The sequence below is a fragment of the Acinonyx jubatus genome, chromosome E2 (assembly GCF_027475565.1).
Source record: "Acinonyx jubatus isolate Ajub_Pintada_27869175 chromosome E2, VMU_Ajub_asm_v1.0, whole genome shotgun sequence".
NCBI classification, from domain to species: domain Eukaryota; kingdom Metazoa; phylum Chordata; class Mammalia; order Carnivora; family Felidae; genus Acinonyx; species Acinonyx jubatus.
In genome coordinates, this window is record NC_069396.1 from 2,886,564 (window position 1) to 2,913,814 (window position 27,251).

The window sequence follows — 27,251 nt, forward strand, 5'->3', positions numbered from 1 at the left end:
GGGGTGGGGGGGCTGTGGAGGGAGGTGGGGAGTGTATGGGACGCTCTCTGCACCTTTGGCTCAATTGTGCTGTGAACCCAAAATGGCTCTATTAGGTCTATTTTTAAAAACTGTCAAGGGACCCAGGGGCAAGTGTACCTATATGATTGAGTCTGAAGCATTGGGTCAAAGTTCTAGAATACCTTTCCACAGGAAAGCCAGCCAGTTTCTTCTAAGGGGCGTCTCTTTCACAACTACCTGTTCGTTCAAGTGCCTGGGCTTTGGGGGCGCTTCTAATTTGGAAACATGGAACAAAGGAGCCAAGGGGAATGGCCTGGGGAGTGCCACCTGCTTTCTGAAATTTCCAGGGAGGGAGTTTGTTCCCCGTGGCTTGCTCTGCCTGGGGGATGCTCCAGGCCTCCCTTCTGAGGGACTTGGGCTGTGGCTTAGCACCCTGGTCGCTGCTCTGAGCACAGTGAGTCTTGCACACATTTTTGCTGCTGGGGCCGGGTCAATTTGCATAAAATGTTCTCCACAGATCTATGGTGTTTTCCCGAAAGTGGGAAAAGACACCACTCTCCCTGAGAGATTCTATTTTATAACCTTCTGTACTTTATAGCCTTTTGGGAGCCGGTAAGAGACACGGCCACCCCCACACAGCACGAAGGGCTGCTGATGTCTTTGTGTATTAACGCCACAAATACCCCCTAGGAAGGCAGAGGTGTGGCCAGGAGCCGCAAGGTTTGTAGTTAGCACACTGGGGTCACGTCACGTGCTGCCTCTTCCCGGCTCTGCGACTCTGGGCCAGGCTCCCCAAAATCTCCAGTCTCTGTTTCCTCCCCTGTGGATGCCGCCTCGGCTGCCCACCGCTGCTGTGAGGACTGCATTCAGGTGTGACTTCGGAAGCCCTCAGCCTGGAGCCTGGCACATTTGGAGCAGCGTTTGCTACTGTCATCAATTATGTTCTCTCTGATGACGGCAAAGGGCATAGGATCCGTTCTGTAGGAGCTTGAGGAAGTCTCTGGAACACCCAGAACCTCGTCTTCCGCATCTGGAGGTGGACGCTAAAACGCTTTGCCTATTTTGCAAGTGTGTTGCCAGTTGCCAGGATCTTAGCAAGTATTGGGTATAGACTTCTGGAAAGTAGCCACCCCTTCTTTGGAGCTTATGATGCAGGAGGCGCAAGGCTAAGGTTGTGCAATCACTCGGGAGGTGGCTACTGGCGACTTGGTTTGGGACGGCCTCCTTTTGGGAAGGGTCATCTTCCTAAAGCCTGAATTCCCCGCCAACTGACCCTCCTTCGGTCCCGCTGGGGTGGAGCCCAGAGAAGGTTCGGACTTGGCCTTCCCTGCAGCCAGTTCCTGGCCCTTAGACTGACACACCCTATGTGCCGAGCAAAGGCAGGCTGCCACGTTCTTTCGGTCTCTAGAGATCCAGAGGCCACGCACGGCAAAACCAAGGGGTGTTCACCGAAGTGTGGCCCTAGGGAGCACATCGGACTCCCTCAGCGGCCGGGCTGGGCCCGATCCTACCCGCAGTGGGTCCCATTCCAGCGACCTGACATCTTAAAATGCCCTCGGTATGTCCTCAGAGAAGAGGAATCACATCCTGGAGGAGCAATCAAGGCTGCCTTCTCAGAGGAGGCGGCCTCTGGGGGAACAGAAAAGAAGGCGGGTGTGTTGGAATCGGCAGTGGGCTCTGAGAGGCCGGGGGCTTCTTCACCTCGCTAGCCCCAGCGGCCTGCAAACGCCCGTGGGAACGGGCGCTCAACACTGACTTGCTCCGTGAACAAATGACAGCCCGGGAACCCAGCCAGGCTCTCTGCGCACGTCCCTCCACCCCGCCCGCGGAGACGCACGCGCATGCGCACTCCATGCCCTTCACACCAGGCCTTCGCGGCGACGCCCCGCCCCCCTTGCGGTCGGTACGCAGGCGCGGGGAGAGTGCGCGGGCGGATGACGTCACTCCGCGCCGACTCCGCCTCTGGAGGCGTCGCTCGCCGACCGCGTCGTCATGGAGCTGAGGACCGGTGAGGGACTGCTGGAGACGCGGGCGGGACCCACCAGAGGGGCAGGCGTGGGGGCGAGTGAGGGGCCACCGGACGGGCACGGGCCGGGCGGGTGAGGGGCCGCCGGGTTACCCACTGTCCGAGTGGGGAGTAGGTGAGCGGCCGCCGGGAGACCACCGGAGAGGCGCGCGGGGCCAGAGGGGATGGGCCGGGGACCACCGGAGAGACGGGGGCACCCGGAGGGGTCCCAGCGGGGCGTGGGGGGTCTACCCGGCAGTGGTCTCCGACCCTGATATCCGACGCTGTCTTGCGGAGTAAAGATAATGGGGAGAAGAGAGAGAGGACTACTTGCTGTGCACCTGGTGGTGTCGGTGGGCCCCGTGCCGGTCGTAACTACCACCTGTGAGAGCTGCGCTTACGGCTCACCGGAAACCAATTTAACTTGGTTTCCCCGGGCAGGGGCGCGGCTGCAAAGCAATGTATCTTAAACGCCGGTTCGCAGCGTCCTCTTAGGGGCGCCTGGGGGGCTCAGTCGGCTCGATTTCGGCTCAGGTCACGATCTCACAGTTCATGGGTTCAAGCCCCCCTTTCCGCGCTGACAGCACGGAACCCGCTAGGGATTCCCTCTCTCTCCCTCTGCCCCTCTCCTCCGCCCCCCACAAGTAAACTTAAAAAAAAATCACCGCCCTCTTAAATGTTTTCTGAGGTGTCACTGTACCAGGCCCTGTCCAGGCACTGGGGACACTTGCTTCATTGCCCCCGGGCTCCTCTAGTGGAGAAGAGCTTTGGTGATGGTTGCAGGGTTTCTTGGCAAAGATAACACCCAATACTAAAGCCCACAGTGAGCCAGGGTCTGGAATAAATAAACCTCTGCTCTTCCCAGGTGTGCAGTATGTAAAGAGCCCAGTAAACAGGTGCCGGTAGTTCACATGCCTGCCAAGTGCGGGGACTGAGCTCAGAGCCAGAGGTAGAGGATGAGTGAGACCCTAGCTCACCCGACGGGGCCCACAACCTGTTGAGGGGAGTGAATAGGCAGTTATGGAACAGGGTTCGGGCATGTCACACATAAATATGTGTCATCTTTTATTATCCTAATCATCTCCCATGTTTCTGTAACCTTCCACATGTAGGAGGACCTGTGCCCTCCCTGCACCTCCCAACCAGCCCATTGCTTTCTAAATGGGAGTCACTCAGATGTTTGTGATGGACTCCCCAGAGCAAGGGTCACAATTTCTTATTTTTCCTGTGTCCCACACCGCATCCTGCACGGTGTTGGGGATACTGTAGCACCTGTGGGTTGTTAGTGAAAGTGATAAGTGTAGTAATCTTATAGTTGTGCCAGTGTAATTGTGTTTGAAAAACCCAGACAGTTAGGGTGCTCCAAGTTCCTGAAGGAGGGACATCTGTCTGTGACTGGGCCCTCGAAATACTTACAGGGGGATGTGGTGTGTCCCTGAAGGGAGAGGAGGTACCAAGTCCTGAGAGGCAGAGAGGGGGGCAGGTGTGTGGAACCAGGGACCAACAATGCTAGAGCCACGTTTTGAATCCAAAGTGAGGAATAGTGGGAGATGGGGCTGACGTGCGCAGCAAGGCTTTGCAGGCCAGAGCTCCTGGTGGCCCTGTGACAAAGAGATCCCCAGACACTGGAGCAGAGTGGAAGGGGGCGGGCTTCCTGGAGGTGGTGCTGAAGCTGAGGCCTGAAGAGTGAGGGTCTGCCCAAGGGACACAGAGCTGAGCCAACTTGCCAACAGCGCTCCTGGCGGGAAAGACAAGCCAAGTGCTGGACACTGGCTGTGTGGCCCCACCCAGGCTGACAGCAGCGTGAGCTCAGCCTGCGTCTTATAGACGCGGGTCCCGAAGTGCTCCCACAGCTGCAGCGCCGATTTCTGGAGCGGCCCAGAGGCACAGCTAGGGTCACGAGGCACCAGCGGCGTCTGCAGTGGCCCCAAGAGGCTCTGGGACTGGGCCGAATGCCGCGCTGGGGAGTTCTAGGCCTAGCCAGACGGTGTAGGCTAGTGGAAGCCTGTGGCTGTGGCCCTTACCCCTTAGAACTACACGTGGGGGGTTAACACGTGGGGGCAAAATGGGCAGCGGGTGGTGAAGTGCACTTCAGTAACCGAAGGTTGGAAACCACCCGTTGCCCTTCAGAAGGAGACTGTCTGGGTAAATTTTGACCTGTCCCTAGAGTGGAAAACTGTGCGGCTTCCCATGAGGACAGCGGCGCTCTTGTATACCATATGGGCCCATCTGCCAGATGTCTGGCAAAAACACCAATGTGCGGGGCAGTGTGGGCTGTCTGCGTGATGCGCCGCCTTAGGAAGAGGTGGTGACAGGAAGTGTCTCCTGTGTGGGGCCAGACGTACCTGTGAAGAATTCAGGAGAAAGAACAAGGGGTGCACTGACCGCCCTGGGGGAAGGGAGCTGGTAGCCAGCAGGCGGCCAGGGGAGGGGCTTGTCAGTATAACTCCCTTTGCCTGTGTTAAGAGTGTCCAGTTATGAAAGATAAACTTTCGGAGTGTGACTGATTGACATGAATCAAAGCCACACTGTTCAGAAATGTCTGTGGGGGGAAGCCAGCTGCCAGCCCCATCCCACCACCCATCCAGGCAACTCCCCGTTCTCTCTGATCCTGGGCTGCTCCCTTGGGTCGCTTCTCAATAGCCTGCACTCATTTAAGGGAGACTTGGGACCCGTGAAGTTGTACCTGCCCCAGGTATGCACCCAGGAAGGTGACGAGAGGTGTCCCAGCCACACACAGTACTGTAGCACCTCCTGTCAGCTGTAAGGGACACCATCTAAGTTCTCTGAAAAGAAGAGGTCGGCTTTCAGTGCCAGCTACAGCGATGCATGTTCCCTAAACACCATGCATGTGTGTCCCTGCGGCGACTTTCAGACGGCACAGGGTAGGAAGCACTCGCCCCTCGTTGACAGTTAGGGCAGGTTGGTGTTGAGAGCATACCCGCGCATGAGATGACCTCATGGGGAGTCCCCTGCCTCATGATTCGCAGTGCTGGCCGCACAACAAATTGTTACGAAAACAGACAACGGAGCACCTGAGTGGCTCAGGTCATGATCTCGCGGTTCGTGGGTTCGAGCCCTGCGTCAGGCTCTGTGCTGACAGCTCAGAGCCTGGAGCCTGCTTCAGATATAGTGTCCCTCTGTACCTCCCCCTGCTCACTCTCTGTATCTCTCTCAAAAATAAATACTAAAGAAAAGAAAACAGATCAAGTAGTAAGTAAAGTGACTTGAAACAGACTTCTGAGCAAGTGCGAGGATATCCTTTTGGACCAACAAAAATGGAAATTAAGTGAATACTTAAAAATATGCCTATAGAAAGGTGCTGGTACCTAACCGGAGACTGCTCCTTATGGTTCTTAACTCTTAGGAAGAGTACGTGGTTAATGCAAATTTCATCAACACTGCTCTGCTCAAATAAAGATTATTTGTTGCCAAAAAAGCACCTTCCTAAATTGGATATAGAAAAAAGAAATTCCTACGCTAATAAAGGAGGTTGTAATTGGTAATCCAAAATAATAGGTTTACAAAGCACTTAGGTTTAAGACAAGCTTTCTGGATTTACAGCCCGAGCGCACTAATCACGGCCATGGCAAAGCTGGACAGACAGACTGAGGATTGCAGTGCCTTGACCCAGCGGCACACGCATTTCCAAGCGAGGACAGGGCGTGGGGCTTGGATTGCGTTTTGTTTTCAGCAGGGCCGGATTAAACACCTGGGTTGTCTTGAGTTTACTCTGTTTTCGGACGTTACCAATCTGTTGCAACTTCATCACTAACCCTGATTTTTCACTGTGCAGATGAGAAGCGCTGGCTTGGCCTGGCGCGAGAGTGCTGGAGCGGCCGCACCTCTGCGGGACTCCCTTCTGCCGCGTTAACCCCCCCCACCCTCTGTTGCCATAGGTGTTTCCAAACAGGACATTCGCGAACAGATCTGGGACTACATGGAATCACGAAACTTAGCGGATTTTCCCCGGCCTGTTCATCACAGGATTCCCAACTTCAAGGTACTGAAGCCTTCCCGGAGCATTCAGAAGGAAAACAGGAGAGTCCCGAGTGAGCGAGATAGTCATGCGATCACTGTCCTGCCTCGTGGTGGATCCGAGTGGGGTGGGCAGTGAGTAGTGGTGCAAAGTCCGTGCCGCTGGCCTGGCCTCTGGTTTGAGACGCCCCTCATCCCAGTCACTTAAGCTTCGCTCTCGCGGCCGCTGGCCCTTCTGCGCGGGGTTGGCGGTTGGTGGCATCTTGTCACGAGCTGATGCTGTGGCGCCTATTCACCCCTTGACAGGGAGTAAGACACTTGTCCTGGCTGCAAGCATGTCATTGTGGTGCCTTTTCACAAGCGGCTCCTTAAGAGCAGCAGCGAGTGATGTGCTCTGAGAGGGGAGCCCCAGCCAGTTTCTTTGGAGAGGAAGGCCTCAGCAGCCCCCGGTGATGCCAGGCCTCAGTTTCCCCGTGTGCAGAATAGAAGCTAATCCGAGATGCCTGTGTGTGGTAGCGTTCACAGGAAACAAGTTTACTTGGACGGGCAAACGTACACAGCTCATAATTTTGGCTCCTTTTCCACAAGAAAGACAAAGCGCTTTTTGAAAACACACCGATGCCCCGTCAGCCCAAAGCATGTGTGGCCGTTTCCTGCCGTCATCCTCCATTTTGGCTGGACCTCGTCTCCCCATCCCCGGCCTCTTGGAAACAAGCCCCTGTTGCTTTGAAAACCCGTGCTTTTTGTATGATTTGTGTTGCTGCTTTGTTTTGTTTTAGTGCTTGTTTTCCCAGGGAGAGAAATTGCCGTGAGGTACAGGAGAAAGAGAAAGGTGCACAGATTCAGTAAAAAATGTTTAAAAAGGAAGCAACTTGGAGAGTTGGTGGTAATCCGCTCTTTTTTGGTTTAGGCAGTAGTAAACACAGGCGTGTTCATTTTGTGCAAATTCATCAAACTGTACACGATGTCTACGCCTTTTTGGAATGTATATCTTATTTCAGTTAAAAATAAACTGGGGATGGGGCGCCTGGGTGGTTCAGCGTCTGGCTCTTGATTTCCACTCAGGTCATGATCTCACCGTTCGTGGGATCGAGCCCCACGTTGGCTCTGCGCTGACAGGGCAGAGCCTGCTTGGGTTTCCCGCTCTCCCTCTCTCTCTCTGCCCCTCCCCTGTGGCACATGCTTTCTCTCTCTCTTTTACTCTCTCTGTCTCTGAAAATAAACATTAAAAAAATAAAAATAAATAAATTGGGGTGAGGCTGGCTTTTTTAGCTCCTTTCTACACTGACTGCTTTCCCAGACTTTTCTCTGGGCAACTCCTGGATATTGCCTGAGAATTAGTGCCCCCCCCAGCCCCCCCCCCCGCCTGTCTGGGTGAAAAGCTAGAGCAGTCGCTCGCTCGCGCGTGCTGTAGGCCCAGGATCCGGCCGTCCTGTCGGTAATGTGCAATTGCATTTAAAAACAGGGTGCTTCCCGTGCTGCCGAGCACCTCCCATGCTTGCAGGCGTTCAAAATGGCCAGAACCATTAAGGTCAATCCTGACGCTCCCCAGACAAACGCTCGCTTCTTCGTCCTCGACGTAAGTGCACCTCTGTCTGTTTGCCTAACTAGGGCTCTTATCTGGCTTGCCAAAACATCAGAGACCTAGAAGTTTTTGCCAGAACACGGGAAGTTAAAGTGGACCCCGACAAACCGCTGGAAGGCATCCGGCTGCTGGCGCTGCAGGTAACCCCGTTTTCCTGAGCCAGAGCCCTGGCCGCTGGCGAGATGCGGGCTCCAGGTGCCTGCAAATGTGTGCAAGCCTCTGTTGAGGAAGATGGGGCTTCTGACTCCCTCCAGTGCAGGACACCCTGGGAGTTTTACTTGAGAACGGTCCACGTGTCTTTCATTTGTCTGTCAGAAGTCACGAGTGTTCCTGAATCCACAGGTAAAAGATGTTCAGAACGGTCACCTCGAGCATCCTTAAATCGGATGTGCTTCGTCAGAAGAGAAAGATTATTTACTTCTGCTGCTTTTATATAATTCTTTGACATTGTTGATAACCCGTGAGTGAGAGATCTGATGACATCTCCAGAATATACAAATCAGAATAGTGTTTCCTAAAATATGTAGGCCTCTGTTAAAGAAAAAAAAAACAAAAAAACTCCCCCAGGGTTGCTGTCAGTTCACTAGCTTAGTACGTGTAAACAGAACGGTATAAACTTAAACACTCATAGCTCCCATGCAACCGTAAAACCAAAATAAACGTGTAAGTTAAGTATAAACCGTAAAAGCAGTAACATGCAGATAACAGCGGTAGTAACATCACCGATTGAAGGTGATGGTGGCTGTTGTTTTGCTGAGACCAGTCGCCGTGGAGAACGTGAACAGGGATCTCCGGAGCTCCTTGCGCAGCCGTGCCCCTTGTGGCAGGCCGGCTTTCCCGCGGCTCCCGCGAGGCCTCGGGCCTGGGGGCGCCCTGCAGCCTGTGGCGAAGGGAGCACCCGAAGGTGATTTTGCGGGGACTGGGGGGGTGCGGGGCTCCTGCTCTGGCCCTTCCAAGACTCGCGTTCCAATCCTCAACGTTTGCTGATTGTGGTTCAGCCCCAGGGGGAGACTCCCATTTAGGCTTTTCTTCTGGAAGCATTCTGTCTTGCCAGCCTTATTTTCCTGGACAATAGTTCACTGTAATGAATGAGGTAATTTTTGCAGCAGCAGAGAAGGGCCTGCAGTGAGTGTCCGCCATGTGCAAGGGCACAGCTCTCTCTGAACACTTGGCTGTATCATCTCATTAAATCCTACCAGCTGCCCTGTAGGGGAGATCCCCGCTCCTCGTGACACAGGAGACTGGACCCTGAGACCTGAGAGGTCAGGTGACTGGGCCGAGGCCCACGTTGGCAGTGGTGGGGCTGGGATCGTGACCCGCACCGTGACCGCGGAGTCAGCTCTGTTCGTGTGCGAGGTTCTTAACCGTCGGCCCCTCAGCACAAGGTCAGAGCCTTGAGTGGGTTGGAGATTAGTCCCGGCGTCCTGTAGGAGCGCAGCCACATGGCGGATGGAGTAGCAGCACCCTCCACATCTCTCTCTCTTCAGGGGAGAGATGGTCACGCTGGAGAAGCTGCTCTATTCCAGGTTGTGAGCACGGGGATGTGATGGTGAAAAAGACACGTGTGCTCCCCGCGCTCTGGGGCTCTGGGGCCGCCGGCTCCTCGCTGTTGCTGGAAACTCAGTAGCTTAAGAATGACCTGGGAAGCAGGTAGACCTGCAGGCTTTGCCACACCTCCTGAGCTCCGGCAGGGACGGTGGTGCACGTGGCCACAGCCGGTGCCTGGGGACACGGAGGCTTGCTCTTGGGGATACACAGTTTCCCAGACCTTCAGTCGGTTTCTGGAACCTCTTTTTAACAGATACCCCACTGGTGCTTTGAGAGCCGCTGGCCAGGCCAGCACTGGCCGCACGTCGGCCCCACCCAGGGAGCTGTGAAAACTAGTCATTGCCGATGTCACCTTCTGAATGAGAGGCTCTGGGTGGCCCTGGGCCTTGGCTAAGTCTTAGACGGCTCCCCAGGTGATTTTAAAGCGCAGGTAGGGTTGAGAGCCGCTGAGCTGGTAGGTGAGAAGCTTCCAGAAAAGAGGGAGTAACCAGAATAATATGTAGCACACCAGCGTCTCCAGACTACAGATGAACCCAGACCTCTTTCACACTCGAAAAGAGCACGTGGTCACGGCTTGTGTTGAAATATTTCTTCTGTCGTGGCTTTAAGTATGCCAACCCGCGATTTTATAGGTCTTGTGTTGGTCTCAGGCTGTCATCTCCTGCACAAAGACTGAAATATACTCTTTTTACACCAAGGATTTTATAAGTTTACAGTTGGCTCATGGGCTGCCCCTGCATAATCTGCAGGGATGCTTGTGGCAGTGGTTCTGGAACCATCCTGGGCATCAGAGTCACCTGTGTGCCTGCCCCCTGAGCTTCTGGTCATTTCTCACAGGCATCCAGGGGCCGCTGCTGGCTGGGGACCACACTTGGGAGAACCAAGGCATTTGGGAACTAAATAGAAGAAAAGGGGCTGTGGACTCAGGTCAATCCAAAATATCGATTATAATGAGATTGGAATCTGCTGGACAGAAAGAAGGCTCAGGCCGGGCAGCAGGTGCCCCGTGAAAGCATTGTACCTACAGAGTGTGTGACACTGGGGAGGGGCCACAGGAAGGGCCTGGTTGGAATCCTTGGGCTTCTGTGCCCATTTGCATCGTCATTGCCTGGCGATTTTGAGTGGCAAGTAAACTAGAATTCGTGTTTGATGACAAGCTGTGGGGTGGGCCAGTGGCCCGAGTGACTCTTTGTATTTAATTAGGCATGCAAAGAAGTCGTTCCCCAACAATGCCAGTAACAGCAACTTGCCTCTGCGCCTGAAACGTTAAAAATGCACACAAGAAGTTCCTGGGTTTAACTTTATACTTCGTTGATTGTCTTTCTTTTAAAAGAGCAAAAAAACATTGTTGGTGCCAACACCACGGCTGAGAACGGGGTTATTTAATAAGATCACGCCGCCGCCCGGCGCAACGAAGGACGTCTTGAGAAAATGCGCCACCTCTCAGGTAAGTGCGGGCGCAAAGTGCCCCACAGAACTGAACTTCATTTTCCGCAAAGCCAGATGAGCAGAAGTGGACAAGCATCCAGCCGTCCCGCGATACAGGAGCCACGTCGAAAAACCACAGGTACACGGGCTCCACTTGAGCTGCTCGGTTTCTCTCTGGCACAGGTTTGCAGATTGTAAAGTTCCTGTTAAAAAGGAAGAGGAAATAAGTTACCTGGCCTCTGACACCTCCCCGTGTTGACCTGTCACTGTCTGGTATCTAGCAATTTCTGAACTGCCACCAGAGCAAGTGGGGACTCAGGGATTTGCAGAACCCTTCAGTTGGAAGTGGCCTCAGCAGTTCTGAATAACGACTTGAGTAATTCAGGGACGGGCTTTTCCAGAGTGTCTCACAGTGTAGTCAAACGGAAGTGTGTAAATACTATCCTAGGCTGCCCTGTAGTGGGATTTGCCTTGTGTTTTGCAGATGAAGAAATAGAATTTGGTGACTTTTTTCAGAGTCCTGGGATAGACCCCCGCTTGTTTTGATTCCTAATCTATTGGGAATGAAAACTAAGGCATCAAGATATTCCTATTTATTTTTTCCATCGCATCATTTTAATATAAGCAGGATAAGATGGTCACCTGGCCAGATAATGCTGGTCAAATGTGAATCGTGCAATAAATGGTGTAGAATTCATTCCTCCAGTGGTTTTGGCTGAAGGCTGTGTATCAGCAGCTCTGCGACACGGGGCATTTCAGTGCAGGCTGCAGAGGTGTCACCTAAACACGATTTTCCTCCTGCTGTATGACCGTGGGCTAATTGTGTCTGTAGCCAGGTGTATAATTAAGAGATATTCCTTTTTAAAAGAGATTTTCCGCTTAAGTCTGATGTTTAAAAATTGAACGTTTATTGTTACTTATCGATAACTTTATTCCAAAAATAGAATCTGATGTGGTTTACAAAAACCCGTGTAATAGAGTACGGTAATAAAACACGTGTAGAAAAAAGTGCAAAGGGAAATTCAAAGTAGAAAAACGAGAGACGGTCGTGCTTCTGGTTGGTGTTCAGAAATGCAGCCTGTGGGATGGTCCGCGGCTGGCAGCACGGGCCACGGGTACGCACTCGCGTTTCCCAGAGCCGGCGGGGAGCGTGATGAGCCGCACAGCAGTCGTAGGTTCGGGAGAGTAAGCGCAGTTCCCGTTCTGGGGTTGAGGCCCGGGTCAGATGGCCGGTCCCTCACACGCGCCCCTGAAAGTGTGACCGGGCCCCGAGCGGAGCCGGGCCAGCGCTCGTGACTGAGCTTCAGTAGGGTTTGGACGGCCGAGTTCGGGCTCTGTTACAACATGATGCACCGGAACCCGAGAAGGAGGTTTTCCTTCTCTTCCTGGCTGGGGGAAATGGCAACGTGGAGAGAGCCTCACGGCCGCGGGTGTGCGCAGATGCGGGTCATGGTGCGCTGATTATCTGTGCTGCCAGAGCCGCGGGGCAGAACGGCTGTCACCGTGCGGTGGCGACTGCCCAGCAGTGGGGGGCGGGACACCGACGTGGGTCCGTGCGGGGCCGTGATCCGGTTGCCGGACTGATCTGTGCCCCTTCACGTCTGAGACGCAGGACCACATCAGCCCCCTTGTTCTTGAAATACGGGCCCCTTCAGTGTAAACGTGTGTACGTTAGGTGGGTGTGGGTTGAGTCCTATCTCAGGAGTGAATACGCTCTGCGTGCCAGTGGCGGCCCCCAGCATCTCACACTTAATGAGTCTGCCCCGCGCGCTTGCTGGCCCCATCTCATGCACGAAGTGCGTCACCTCCGCCATCTCCTTCCATTCCAACAGCAGCCTGGCGAGGCCGTGGGCAGCGCCTCTGCCTTACGGATGGCGACATTGAGGGTCAGAGAGCTTCCTCCTGCTGAGGTCACGGGGCGCACAGGGGTCTGCACATGGTTCCGTGTGACTCCCCCCCTCTGTTCTAACCACGGCACTCCTCTGATTTGCTCCGTATTGTGAAATTACCGCCTTACTCATTTGTGCTGTCCCTTCCAAAGCGCCATCTTCCCTGGGACAGAAACTGTGGGAAATTATCCTCAATGCCGCTCCCACGATGCCGTGTGCCTGTCGTAGGGCACGAGTTTGCCTCCTGCGAGCTCCTCGCCGTGGACTGTGAGGGGGGCCAGCTGCTCGCCGCCCGGGAAGCATTCAGGCCCACGTCTCTGTTCGCAGGGCGTGCGCAACTACAGCACCCCCGTGGGCTTGGATTCCAGGGTCCTTGTGGACTTGGTGGTGGTGGGGTCCGTTGCCGTTTCTGAAAAAGGTAAGGTTAAAATCGCACCGTGACCTGCAGCGTGACATTCTGCTGTCTGTCCGTCTCCTAGACCCTGACGGTAAGTAATTTCAGTTTCTGGACACGTTCCTGTCCTCTGAGTAACCACTGTCTCTCTCATTCATTTTGTCCCTCACACTCAATACCTTTACAGTGTTTTCATTTTTCTTAGCAGGAAAAATAAAGTGACATCATCTCTGTTCAGGTGGTGAGAGATATTTCCTCTGTTCTTAAGCTACCTGGAACCAGAGCTGGACTTGTGTGTCAGTAGATGGTTGGTTTTGGAGAACCTCCAGTGAATGGGAAAACGTCAGGCTCTAAACTTTGTTTCCGTTAGGAAGCGGCGGCCTCTGGGCGACGCGTGTTGTCCCGAGCCTGACCGGGAGGCCTGGTGCTTTGCCATTTGGAGGGGGGAGTGGGGGCGGGGGACTCGCCTCTGTGTCTCACTCTGCCCTAGTATGGGAGCCGTCGTAGTGCTTCGTTCGCGCTTTTGCTTTCTCTGTATTCCAGTTACGTGCTCTGTCTGTGTCATTGGGGATGGGTCCCCAGAGGCACACGTCTCCTGGGTGCCTGCTGTGGGCCCCGTGTCAGGCCAGCTCTGGGTGGTCTCTGCCTTGGGCCGCAGGGCCTGGGAAGAGCAGACACAGCGGCTGAACTGTGGCGTGATGTGCTCGGTGCCGGACACAGAAGTGAGCCCTGATACCGGCGAGGGTCAGCAGAGTGACCCTAAGGCCTCGAGCTGGGCATCATCTGGGAAGCGACCTCAGGGCTGGCCCTTATGTGCCAGGTGGCGGAGGTGGGTGCAGCGGGAGAGGAGAGGAGAGGAGGAGGGGCAGCACAGCCCTGGGTAGGTTGGGGTTGGCTTCCCAGAGGCCGCGAGGCCCGGGGACAGGCTTCGGGCCGTGCTCTTGGCAAGGGGCAGTTAGCAGGGCCTTCTTTTCAGAGATGATCAGGCGCTTCTCAAAGCATCACCCGTGCCCTTCCCAGGCGTCCACTGTCCGTAGTTCCTTGTGTCTGTGAGAGAGATGCCTGTGAGTCCACACGTGTCCTGCGTTCTCTCTGGGGTGGTTTGTGCTGACTCTGTTTCCCCAGAAGGGGGCAGCAGCACGTACGGCACTGTGTGTCCTGCCGGATGATGTCCGTCCCTGCAGACTGATGGGCACTTAAGGTGTCACCAGGGTTTGGTTTTGGCTTTTCCCTTACAGATAACACTAAAGGGAGCCAGAGTCCTGGGGTTGAGTCTGTGGTGCCTTCCAGGGCTTTGCGTGGCATAATCCTAGCAAGTGAATTGCCGAGGCAAAGGGTGGACTTTAAACCCTGGTGGCTGTAGCCACATAACCCACCTCGCATCCCCAGCCCTGTACAGCTCGCCTCCCTCCCTGCTCCCGTGCCAGTGAGTAGAATAACCACACTCTGGTGCTTACCCGTCCCGCAGTGAGCAGTCGTGTGCCACCTGTCGCTTGATTTGCATTCCATGGTGAGCGAAGGTGGTCATTTGTTGTGTTTGCTGCTCACCTGCCTGTCTCTTCGTGCAGACTGTCCACATCCTTTGTGACTCAGACAATTCTGCGTGGCACTGTCTTTGTCTCGTGTATTTGCACGCGTGGCTGGACGTTGGTGGCTGTAAGAGTCGCGTGACAGACCAGCATTTTAGACCCGTGAGCACTGATGCCCTTTGTGATGATGCTGATGCTGAGGTTGTGCAGAAGTCAGGATTTCTGCAGTGTCACGGGCTTCCTAACGGCACGGTGTCGATCCTCTTGGGAGCCAGGTTCCCGTCTTGCCGCGTTCCTTCCTGCCGCGTAGCTTCTCGCCCCACCTCGGACTTTGCAGTTTGGGACCAGGGCCGCCGGCCCCGCCCTCCTGTGGCGCTTTTCACAAGGCAAAGTGATGCCGTCTTAAATCGCCTGTCCCTCATTTTCGTTTTTATTTCTCTTCCAAGAGAAATAGCTTAAAAAGATTCTGTGTTTAGTAGAAATTTGTTCTTAATCTTTTTAGAAATCGCTCTTTCGTTACTTTTAAACCTGAGTTCTGCTCATACAAACAAGGTTCCATTTCCTCTTGTAACACGTTTAAAGGGCTCGAGGTTCACGTCACTGCGTGCTGACCACTGTGCGTGCGCAGTGTCTTCTGTCCCCTGAACCCCACTACTAGGGGGCCGCCCGCCCGTGGGCTCACTGTGGCAGTTTCTGAGGAGGGGCCGGGGATACTGGGTCCAGGTTTCTGCTTCCACTGTGACCTAATGAAATGAAACATGTACTCCGGAGATACTACTGACGCTCTGCATGTTTCTTAGGTTGGAGAATTGGGAAGGGAGAAGGTTATGCTGATCTGGAATATGCCATGATGGTGTCGATGGGAGCGGTCGGCCCGGAGACACCAGTGGTCACCATCGTCCACGACTGCCAGGTGCTGCCCGTGAACGGGCCCAGCAGAGCCACTGCCACACCCGAGAGAGCGGGAGGGGAGGGAGGGAGAGAGACAGAGACAGAGTGGTCTCTGCCTTCGCTCCGCGGCTGTCGCGAGTGGTGGCCATCAGCGGGGGCCGGATCTGTTTGGCAGCATGGCGGTGAGGCCTTTTCCCTTCGGGCCTGGCACGTGCATCTACTGTGTGTGCGGTGAGCACGGGAGCCGTGTGCCCGCCACCCCCCTCACCCCCTTCTGTTTGACCAGGTCATCGACATACCTGAAGCGCTGCTCGAGGACCACGACCTCACCGTGGACTACATTCTCACTCCGACGAGAGTCATTGCCACAGGGTGTGAGCGCCCAAAGCCAACGGGAATCTTATGGTCCAAGGTGGGTGCCGTGGCCGGCAGCGGCCTGTAGCTCAGAGGCATCCCCTCCTGTGTGGCGTCCTTTGGCATGGCAGCTGTCCCCAGGCCTGGCGTGTCTGTGCGTTACAATCACCCGCGAGCTTTTGAACAGTTGAGCTCCTGAATCTGTCTCCCGGCATGGGCCCAAGAATATACTTTGCAATCCTGTGGGATTCTGGTAAGCAGGCAGGTGCAAGGTCTCCTGCCGCAGGGCACCAGCTGTCCACGGCAGAGAGAGCTGCCCACTCGGAGGGCCGATGCCCCGACACCCTTGCTGGCGGGTCTCATCTCAGGGCTGCGTGCCACCGTCCTGGCCACAGCCTCCTGCTGCCTCATCGGCTTTCTCGCTGGGAGTCCCAGATTGTCTCGTGTGACCTGGCTGTCCACGCGGTACCCGTGGCCTTCGTAAGCTGATGCCTTGGTGACTTTTATCCGCAGCATTTGCACGGCACACGGCACGGTAGTCTGCGGTAGGAAGTCGGTCCCAGAGGCCCGCCTGCAGGTTAGGGCCCCGCCTGCCGGCGAGCAGCCAGAGCTACTGAGGAGACGGGCACAGCTTGGGCTTGGTATGAACTGAAGCCTTTGTTCCACACCTTCCATCCCTGGAACCCGAATTGTCCAGAGTTGGAAAGCAGCCTCCCCTTGGGCATGGAGACCCCGTAACCTCCACCTCCAAGCTTGACACCAAAATGAAATGCTACGGCCCAGTGGGCCTTCCCACAGACGCCACGGCCAGGCAGTTCTGGGCTCCTAGGTTAGCCCGACGAAAGCAGAGAGGAGAGGCAGGCGTGACCTGAAAGTGGGCCGGTGGGGGTCCGAGTGTGTGCTGAGCGCCGTGGGGAAGCCAGTGGCACCCTTAGTGAATATTAAGATGTCCCTCGGTGTCTCTCCTGAGAACTTGGGTTTACCTTGGAATTCGGGGCCACAGCTGCTCTGAGTGGAGGCTGATACACAGGTCACAGGAGCAAGGTGGCCTTTGCTCACGGCTGAGAATGTGAGTCGGGGCAGGTTACACAAGAGGCTGACTACAGCAAGGCTACAGGTCCCCTGGAGGACAGCACTTCCTAGACGGAAGGCCGACTGCAGCCCACATTAGGAAGATTCTGGGCGGCCTCTCCAGGAAGAAAAACAAAGATGTGTTGCTTTGGGGAATAGTCATGGTCACATTCTGCTGATTTTAACAAGAAAAATATCAACAGGTGATGTTATTGGTCGTGTTAGGTGAAGATAACTCCTCGTGTGTAAAAGAAAACCAAATGAACCAGGGATCCCAAAGAAGTAGCCATACTTTGTACGTAGGGCGTTGGGGCCTTTACTGGTTTTTGACGCCCCCACTGTTTCAGCCCCTTCCTGGAAGATCGATTGCTAATGAGGCCTGAGCAAGAATCTCAAACTTTTATTTTTTATTTTTACTATTTTTTTTTTTTAAGTAGGCTCCACGCCCAACGTGGGGCTTGAACTCACAACCCCGAGGTCAAGATTTGTGTGCTCTACCAACTAAGCCAGCTGGGTGCCCCAAGAATCGCAAACTTTTATCTATCTAATGTTTGTTTATTTTGAGAGAGAGAAAAAAAGCATGTGCAGGCAGGGGAGGAGGAGAGAAAGAGAGGGAGCGAGAGAATCCCAAGCGGGCTTTGTGCCGTCAGCACGGAGCCCAGCATGGGGCTTGAACTCACGAACTGTGAGACCATGACCTGAGCCGAGATCAAGAGTCGGATGCTTCATTAACCAACTGAGCCACCCAGGTGCCCCAAGAATCTCAAACTTTTAAAAGGCCATTTCTCATTTTGGGGTCCTGTGTGTGTTCTCCCACCACAGGGCGTCCCTTTGCACAGGGTCATGTGAAAGCAGCAACTTTCTCCAGTCCCTGGGGCTTCTGTTCTGGCCTCGCTTTGTGTGCAGCCGGAAGGAATTTTCACTGACATTGGGAACCCCTGAATTCCACTGAGGATTTGGGAAGGGGTGGGGAAGTTCAGTTGTAGGATACAGTTTGATTTCAGATGGACTATGAGATACACGTTGGCATATCCTCCTGTGGATATTCTACCCGTAGACCATTGTCGTGTGGGTGTTAGAATCCCCGAGTTTGCTTCTCGTCTGTTTTGTGGAATATCTGGAATCACAGTTTTTTTCTAAACACTGTAGACCTCCCAGATGAAGGTTACGAAATAAGTACAAAGTGTGATACATTTTCTTTTTTTTTTTTTTTTTTTACTCGTTCTTAATACACAAAGATTGTGCAGCATTCGATTCCCCTGGCCTTTGCCCCACCTTCTGAGAGAGGCATGTGGTGCTCCCGCTTGGGGGCCAGCGGGTATGGACTCTGCTGTCCAGCTGTAGTTCCTTTGGGCAGTGGGGAGGGGGGGCCCTTGACCCACCTTGTCCTCTTTTCTGCCTGTGCTTTGTGACTTTAAGTTTTTTTAATGTTTTATTTATTTTTGACAGAGAGAGAAACAGAGCATGAGCAGGGGAGGGGCAGAGAGAGGGCGACACAGAATCGGAAGCAGGCTCCAGGCTCCGAGCTGTCAGCACAGAGCCCGACGCGGGGCCCAGACTCACGAACCACGAGATCGTGACCTGAGCTGAAGTCGGACACTTAACTGACGGAGCCCCCCAGGCGCCCCAAGTGCTTTGTGATTTTAAAGATGGGTGACCAGGGGGCGCAGTAGTTTGGAGAGCTCAGCAGCCACCGTAGGGCCTCTCAGTCGCTGTATCTGTGACCTTGGTGCACCCTCTGCAGGTCCCCCCCCCCCCCCCCATTAGTTTATCTGTAGTGTGGAGAGCGTCGGTGCTGACCCCACAGGCAGAGCACGGAAGCACCGGCTAAACTTGCCCTTTGTCACCGGCGTGGCTGTCACAGGCGTGAAATGGAAGTCAGTAATTGTGAGAAACGTGCCTGGATGCTGTTGGTGCTGGCAGAGTCCTCGCGGTTCCCCTTTGAGACGTTCACTGAGCCAAGACTGGGCCTGGCCCGAGTCGTTCCGTGGCTGTGTGTTATCACCGTGTGCCCTTCACTGCCTCTCGGTGAAGGAGAAAGAGACGTTCCTCCTGGAAAGTGCGTCTGCTCTGTTCATGTGGGTTCCTCTGTTCCCTCAGAGTGGCCTCTCACCTGCTGACCTGTCAAACTCAGGGAACTTTTCCCTGTCTAAGCTACAAGGTGCCATGACTGCCCCACTCCAGCCACAAGCTGCCTCCCCTGAGGACCCAGAACCCCCTGAGCCCCCGGCCCAGCAGGTCCAACCCGGTGAAAGGAGGTGTTCCTCCCAGGATCTCTGCCCAGCTGGCCGGTGGACGGTATGAGACCCGGCCATTGAGGTGGGTCCCGAACCCCCGGGTAGATGTGGACGGCCATGTGCAAGGTGACCTGCAGGCCTTAGCTCTGGCTGGAGCCCCCGCACAGCCCCATCCGCTCCCAGGGCTGCAAGATGGTGGGTCACAACAGAGCAGTGCAGTGTCCTGCCCAAGAGCCTGGCTGCCCGCTAGACCCAGACGAGCATCTGGAAAGCAGGACGGGGCCCTCTGTGTGTGGGGCTCCAGGTTGTTTCTGACACCTCCGCTCCCCTCGCATGGCCCCACCGGACTGGACCTCAGGACAGCGAGACCCGTGGCTTTATTGACGTCTGCTGAGCTAGAATGGGGCAGATGGAGGGTATGATACTTATTTAAGGGTACCCTGGAGACATGGTCAGGCAGCGGGGTGTGGCTGCAGCTCCAGAGAGACCCAGGGCACCCACGAGACTGCTCCTTGCCACCAAAGCCACAGACCAAAGGACTGCTTCCCAGCCCCTTTGCTCCCTGCAGTAATTGTGGGAAAGGTGTTACCACTGATTACGGAGGGGAGCAGTGGGACTCTGTTGACCAACGTCTGGATGTTTGTCTTTCTCGGATCAACTCATTTTGTCCTTCAGTGAGGAAATGGGGCTCTGCCAGGGTCATCCTTGTATATAGGCTCAAAGAAACAAAAAGTTCTGTAGCATCCACAGCTGTTAGGGAGTGCTGTTCCCAGATGGTCACCATGCCGGTTGACTGACTTCTTGAGAATGACACATGCCTTGAGGAAAAGGGTTTGGGGACAGGGACCTCTTCTGTGAGCAGCAGCCGTCCTGGGACGCAGACGCCTGCTTTCTGATCCCGCGTCACAGTGTTGTCTGGAAGTAACAGCCAGATGTGGACTGAACCACACCTACAACGGGGCCGGGGACTTAGGCCGATCCTTCCACTTAAAAAGATTTGCTGTATTTGTCCCAGTAATTGAACTCCTAGGAACCTGTCCTAGAGAAATACTTAGAAATTCAGGTAGAGATGCGTGCATCCCGTATAATGCAGGGCCCTGAGGTGCGTCAGGGTCCCAGATGCCAACCCTGTCATTAAAGTACATGCAGCCTTTTGAGAGGGTTTGACGGTGAGAGGAAACGCTCGTGTGATACGTGCCGGGTGGACAGGCGGTGTGCGCGTCTCTGCACGTTAGCGGTGTCGTGTGTCCTCAGCCCGTGGCGCTGGAACCCGCGCAGGAAGGGGCGGGGGTAGGCCGGCGCGTGAACCGTAGCCGTCTCCGAGAGGGGGATTCCGATATCTGTTCACCGTTTTCTGAATTTCCCACAGCAGGGCGCGCGCCCCCCGTCCGCACTACCGAGGAGAGACGGTTTCCGCGGGCAGCCTTCTCCCCGGGCGCTCGCCTCCAGTTCTGCAACGAGCCCAGGGGGTAAGAACAGGCACCTGAGACGATGCCCCAGTTCTCAGGAGTCCTGTGCTTGTGCGTGGGGGCGACGCTGGCCTGCCCCAGCTGCTGGTGCAGAGCACCTGCCTGTGCGTGAGGTGGGGCCGCACGGGCCGCTCTTCCCCGCGTGGCTGACGCCCCGGTGTGGAGCTGAGCCCGGAGCCGCCTGGCAGGAACGCATGCCACACCCGGCTCCGAACTGGCCCCGTGGGAGGGGACTCCCTGCACTCGTGGGCTCGTCTGTCGGGCTGTCCCCACCCCCCGAACAGCATAGGATGGGCGGGCACCGAAGTGTGTGGACAGAAGCTGGCATGTGTGGCACGGGTTGGAGGTGATCATGTGTTCCAGCAAGTAAACACCGTTTTACCCCGTGTTGCGTAGTGATTCCGTGGCCACCCCCAAACGGCCCCTCTCTTCCTGACTGTGTGGGGCGTGTGATGGGGCGATGGTGTGCGGTCACTGCCCTCCTGGTCCTTCAGCACCCACAGTGAGAGCATAATTATAAAGGAGTGGCCCTGTGGGGCCTTTTCTATTAAGTGACACCTTTGATCATCTCTGTGCAAAAAGACGTACACATCGAGCCCTGTTACAATCAGGAGCCACTATAATTAGCCAACAGATGCTGCAAGGCAGGAATGACTTTTGGAAGACAGCGTGTTCATTAGCTGTGCTGTGTTCTTGCATGCTTGGTTACTCGAGTCGCTTCACCTTGCTCATTTGAAAGTACCGTATTTGAAAGAATTTTCGATCCAAGCCCCTGGGTGGTCGGTTGAGCCTCCGACTTCGGCTCAGGTCATGATCTTACTGTTGGTGAGTTCGAGCCCCGTGTCGGGCTCTGTGCTGACGGCTCGGAGCCTGGAGCCTGCTTCGGATTCTGTGTCTCCGTCTCTCTCTCTGCCTCTCCCCCACTCATGCTCTGTCTCCCTCCCTCCCTCCCTCCCCCCCTCAAAAATAAATAAACATTAAAAAATTTTTTTTAAACAAAGGTATTTTCGATCCATGAATGACAAGTGTTGGTCTCATGTGTGGCAGTAGTAATTTGTGTGGACATTGTATGTCACATGAGAAATACGTATGGTGTTCCTGTTCCTTTGCCAGCAATAGCTCAAACGTGTGCTAGCATTTCAGAGTGAGGATCCTCCCTCCCAGTCTCTGTATCTTCTGCTCAAGTAAAGGGAGAGTCAGGAAAAGCAACAGGTGTGAAATTCTGAAGCCAGGGGTTGGCGGAGGCAAGGTTAGAACCGGAGTCTTCCTTCTGAGTTGGCCGCAGGTGCCTTGAGAGTTAGGCTGCTGATCTGTATTGGATTTAGCATGTATTTCTAGGGGACGGGATTTTCAATCTTTAAAGAGAACGTATGTTTATACACGATCTTCGTAAAACGTCAGTAGAGAATGGTATTGGCACACAAAAGGAAGTTAAATTAGCTATACTATCTTTTAATGGAATGATTAGTTATTGAAAGGCAGAAACGTATTTGTATGTTTGGTTAATAGGCAAAAATCTTTCGTGTCACATGGCACAGTCACAGATGTAACAAATGTTCCTAATGGCCAGCCAGGAAAAACAGCGTAGCACCGCGTGGACTGTCCTGAGCGTGAAGCCAGCCCGTCTAGCCGGCGCACAGAGGCCTCTGTGTCAGCTGTGGGACAGCCGTCAGCCCCAGCCGCTCCGCAAAGAGCCCAGAAATGGCAGACAGCTGGGAAAGTGTCAAAAGTGGCCACCTCTTAGTCGGGGAGATTTTTCCATTGAGAACGTGTGGGCGTGCAAGCATGAGCCGACGCTGAGCTTTGTCCTTCCTTACCCGAAACCATCCTGTCTTGAGACCAGCAGTTTTAGGCAACGGTGACGCAGTTGGCATTTCCCCTTGTAAAGGGGGGGTGTGTGTGTGTGTCTGAGTGTGTTTGCGGTGCTGTAGACTTAGCGCAGAATGCGTACCCAGTGAAAACATTTTTGTTGTTCAGCCATTCGCAGTGTGTACATGTGCCTGCTTGGGATACAGCGCCCCCTTGTGGGGTGCGGAGCGGGTGTGCTTTTGCCCCACGTGACGCGTTTTTAAATGGATCTGTGCTGCCTGAATGTGGAACCTCGCCCCCGGGTCAGGTTCCCTGAGAACGCTAGCTTCTGCCGGAGGGAGCCCCGTGGTTCACTGGGCAGAAGCACATGGGGGTTTCAGCATGTGGGGCGATCACCCGGCCAAGACCGCTCGGAGCCGGTGCTGGCGCAAGTGCTGTTACCAGGAGATCTGGCCTCGTGGGTGTTGGGTGGAACGACATTCAGCGGTGCCACAGAAGTACGTAGTCACACGTTTCCTCCGACTGTAATTGCAACTTTGAGTTGGGTCATCCTTTCTAAATACTAGATCTGGTAACTTCAAGACATCCTGAAGAACCTATATGACCAGTTTGGGGGCACCTGGCTGGCTCCGTTGGAAGAGCATGTGACTTGGGGCGCCTGGGTGGCTCAGTCAGTTAAGCGTCCAACTCTCGATTTCGGCTCAGGTCACGATCTCACGGTTGTGAGATTGAGTTCCGCGTCAGGCTCTGCACAGGCAGACAGTGCAGAGCCTTCTTGGGATGCTCTCTCCCCCTCTGCCCCTCCCCTGATCACTCTCGGCACACGCTCTCTCCCTCTCTCAAAATAAATAAACTTTAAAAAAAAAGCATGTGACTTCTGATCCCAGAGTTGTGAGTTCAAACCCCACATCAAGTGTAGAGATTCCTTAGAAAATAAAAAGAATCTGATTATGACCAGTTTCAGTCTGTTTTTAGGTACTCGGAAAGGACACAGGAATGTGAACTCTTTAAGAAGGTAGAATGGAGGCGTGGGAGGGTCGGTTGCTGGACCAGACCATCTTCAGGACGCCTTGGGACCAGAGCCTCCAGGGTACTGGCCTGGGAGCTCTGTCACCTTTGAGTGAATCAGTTCGGGAGACTTGCAGAGAGTCCAGTGGAAGAAAGATCCCTTTTGATTAGAAAAGAGAAGCTTCGTCTCATGCATGTGTCCATGGTAGACGTGGTTTTTGCTTGTCTCTTTGCATCTCGACACTGGGAAACATTAGGGGGAGGTTTTCTCTGAACAGCGTCTTTCTGTGGCGGCTGAGAGTCTCTGTGCTGCTCTGAGGACGTGAGTGGGCAAGAACCGGGCACAGAGGCTTCTGACGTGGCCGTGCCCGGGAGCGAGGGTGGTGTCCGTTTGGAGAGGGATCTGAGCCAGTGGAGAGGTGGGCCAAGGTGGGGGTGTTGTCCACTTAGTGCTGGGAGAGAGAACCAGGTGCCAGATTAATGAGGACCAGCAGCCTTGAAGTTTGTGAGGAGGGGCTCGACCGTTCTTGGGTGTTTGAGTTTCTTTGACCCTTTCTCTAAATCGCTGATCCTTAACCTGGGGCCTGTGTGCCCCTTGCGGTTTGGAGACCCCGGAGTAGACTGGGAAATTGCGCACAGAATTGCGGGGGACTCCTCCTTGGGAAGGAACCCCGGCTTCTCTCCCAAGGTGTCTGACACCTGCCGGGGATAAGAACCATTACTCTAGTGACATACGGTTCTGAATGGAAAGAGAACATCGTTACTAGGCGGGCTATTTACTTGTAGAGGGAAGTTACATCTATCCAGCTCGTATGCTGATACGTATCCTGACGTGCCCACGTTTGTGGGAAGTCCCGTGTTGGGACCATTGCCCACCATGCCCTGTAATTGGTCATGTACAAGCTCTGTGCCCTAACGCAGGACACAACGCATCTGTAAAGACTGAGGATTGCTAAGAAGGGCTCACCAGTGCCTTTCTCTTCCTTTTCTGCCATGTGATTCCTTAAACGACAGAAGACGGGTTTTGTCCCGGGTTCGGTCGTCCAGGCTCAGCCTAACCTGAAGGGCTGCCCCAGGGAGGGGCCGTCAGCTGCCATGCGGCAAGCGGGCTCGAGTCAGTCCCCTCTGTGCACGGACCCCACTTGTCCATCCCGGTACTCGAGGGGGGCCCTGCCTCCTGTCTCGGGGTGCTTTTACCGCCTCCTTTGTTGCAGCTTCCCAAAGAGCCAAAGTAGAAATCCTGTTCATTGAGACTTAACGTTTCGTGTAGTGCTGCTTTGTAGCTTGATGAACCCGTTGCTAGAAAGTTTTCAGAAGTGGCGTTCTGTTTCAGCTTTGCCTTGTCTCTGCATTTTTGGCAACACGTTGAAAGGTTCGGTCCCTGAGGAACGCTCCTCCAGTGGAGGAGTGGGGAGAAGGGGGAGGCCCCAGGGAGCCCCGTTAAAGAGCTCATCCCACCCACAGGGTGGGGACTTGGGAGGAGGGGCTGGCATGGAGGCAGAAAGCCCCGATTATCATGGAGGTCACCAGGGGGATTGCCACCTGTGACCCGTCACCCTCTTTCCACTGACCTTCCCCGCTATCCCTTCTGCATAGGAGGCCTTTGCTTTTCTGCTTCCCGAGTGGAGAAAACCGTTCCACTCCTGCCAGCTGCCGTGGCACGTCGGGCACAGTCTGAAGTGGCTTCGGGGTCCCAGATTTCACTTAAGCTGGGGCAGGACGGGGACCGAGGGGCCCTGCTTCCCAGAGGGCCAGGGTGGGCCCCTAGGGCAGCATGGCCGAGACTGCTTACCTGAGCGTGTGCGGCAGAGGCCCCCGTGCGACTTTGATTTCTCCTCTGTTCGTGACCGTGTTGGGACCCCCGGAGAACAGCTGGGACTGCTTTGCTCTTTCAGATCAGCCGGGAGGTGATGGGGAAAATCCCAGTACTCCAAAGCCTGCGTCACCGAGAGAAGCAGGCTGGGAAAGACGTCACCCTCCGGGACGAGCCCCGGCGCCTCCTGGGAGCCAGCAGCCAGCAGCCAGCTCACCTGAGCGCCGTCCGGGGGCCCCGGGACCCACCCCTGCCAGAACCCTGCCCTGCGCAGGGGGAGGACGGGCCCACTGGCACCGTTTGCGTCGGGAACCTTCCCCGGGACGCCCGAGTGAGCGAGCTGAAGAGAGCCCTCCGAGAACTCGGAGCGGCCCCCCAGAGGCTCACTTGGCAGGGGCCCCGGGGCAGGGCCCTCCTGCATTACCAGGCACCGGCCTCCGCCCAGCAGGCCGTCTCCCGCTTGCAGGGCTTGCGCTTGGGGGCGGCCACGGTGACGGTGGCACTGGCCAGGCGGCAGAGGGCCAGCGACCTGCCGGGCGGCCGCGTGCAGGAGCCACAGCCTGACTGTCGCCCGGCCGTCGCCGACCTGTGATGGGGCGCTGCTCCGGTCCCCGTGGAACTTGAGGGGCGTGGCAGCAGGACTCGGCAGAGCGTTGCTGTGTGAGCGGCTTTGGGCCCAGGCCTCTCCAGGATGGCCCGGCCTTGTGTCACCGCCCAGGACCTCCTGACGAGTAGAGAGTCAGCCAGTAGCTCATGGCCGACACGTCCCAGCCCTGCTGTGTCTGCGTCCCGTAACCTGCCGGGTGTTGCCACCACACCGGCTTCTCTGGTTATTCAGAGGCCGCAGGGGACCGAGTCGGAGTAAACGGTGGCAGCCAGGGGTTTGTGGTTGGGGGGAGGGGGAGTAAGGGGCGAGGCCCTGGCAGGGGTCAGGGGCAGGTGCACGCCCTGCTGTCCTGGGATCCTGGGTCTCGAACCACCACCGCAGGGGGAGAGCCGTGTTCAAGTCGCAGAAGCCAACAAGCGCGGTCTCCTGGGTGCGGCTGTTTGTCACAACTTGGCGCTGGCGTCTGTGACGGAGAGCCCGTGTGACTGGGGGGCGGTACACACCTCACTGCTCTGCCCTCCTTGCCTCTCCGGCCTCACCCCTCCGTCCGGGAGAACACCCTCCACTCCACATGGTCTTGTAGGAGGTACCCGCCACGGAGAATGAGCTGCCCCAGCCTGTGTCACAGACAGTGACAGACGCTCATGCCGATTTGCCTAATGCCCCACGTTTCTTGGTTTTTTCCCTCCACTTTTCCTGAAAAGCAAACTGGATTTTGGCTGAACTGTGCTTTCTAAACAGAAGCACTTTTGCAATGGATCCTGGGCAAAAAGTCAAAGAAAGCATTTACATGGAGATTTTTTTTTTTTTTAACGTATACACGTGAGAAATTTTAGTTTTTTCACCAGCAGGTCGTACTGGGCACGTTGCAAGCACATTGTTACACCTCAGGAGGGCCTGGCTTGCGTGTGCTTTCAAGAAAACCTTGAGGCACTCGGTCTCCCTCGTCAAAGCACTTTCTCATTGGCTTTACAAGGAAAATACCGTGGAGATGTCGGAAAAGCCTGCCCTGAGATTGCTCAGTAAATGTAGGCTTCTTTCCCAAGGCGTCAGGAATCAAACAAAGGGCGGAAAGATCTTCTGGGCTCTCTCTTCCCACCTGTACCGCCCACCCCACCCTTGTGGCTGCCTTTTGCTTCGTCACCCAGCGCCCGGCTCAGATGTTAGAGGCTGAACCTGACCCCCTCACCCAGAGCAGCAGTCTGGTCGTCTGACTCCTCACGGTTTTTTGTTTTGCTTTTCTGCCTTGTTTCTCATGTCTTTTTTCCATAAAGTTTCCCTGTATTTGACATATTCTCGTTTAGTCCTCGTGGACTTTGTTGTCGTCGATCTGTCACCATTAGACCAGTGCTCCAGGAGACCAGGAGCTGAGCGTGTGGCTGTCCTATTCGCCCCATGCTGTGTCCCAGCCGTGAGGACAGCTGGTGGATACGCAGGCTGGGAAACATGGGATACGGGCATGGGTGCGTCAGAGCCAACGGGGGGTGGGGGTGGGGGGGCGGTGGGCTGGGGGAGGAACGTGCCTGATCACAGCAATTGGACACCAGCCTGCCTTGGGCTATGGCATCATCCTTCCCAGTTAGGCCAGCTTGCTTGGCTTCTCTGTCCGTTGCATCCAGAATAATCCAGATATGTT

The 27,251-nt window shown here is 55.2% G+C and overlaps 1 protein-coding gene across 6 annotated transcripts; it reads left to right on the forward strand.

Moving 5' to 3' along the window:
• The first annotated feature begins 46 nt into the window (after window positions 1-46).
• On the forward strand, window positions 47-26,908 carry MTHFSD (methenyltetrahydrofolate synthetase domain containing). Of its 6 annotated transcripts, none has more exons than XM_027076355.2 (8): window positions 63-2,008; window positions 5,905-6,008; window positions 7,449-7,562; window positions 10,450-10,563; window positions 12,761-12,851; window positions 15,157-15,269; window positions 15,534-15,659; window positions 25,091-26,908. In XM_027076355.2, exons 1-8 carry the CDS (start codon window positions 1,993-1,995, stop codon window positions 25,598-25,600), a joined length of 1,188 nt encoding a protein of 395 aa, XP_026932156.1. In that variant the 5' UTR covers window positions 63-1,992; the 3' UTR covers window positions 25,601-26,908. The 6 variants fall into 6 exon arrangements, with proteins under 6 accessions (XP_053067138.1, XP_053067137.1, XP_026932156.1 ...); XM_027076354.2 differs by lacking the exon at window positions 7,449-7,562 and adding an exon at window positions 7,595-7,708 and having other exon boundaries at window positions 722-2,008; XM_027076356.2 differs by lacking the exon at window positions 7,449-7,562 and adding an exon at window positions 7,595-7,708 and having other exon boundaries at window positions 1,940-2,008; window positions 5,802-6,008.
• Window positions 26,909-27,251: the final 343 nt, after the last annotated feature.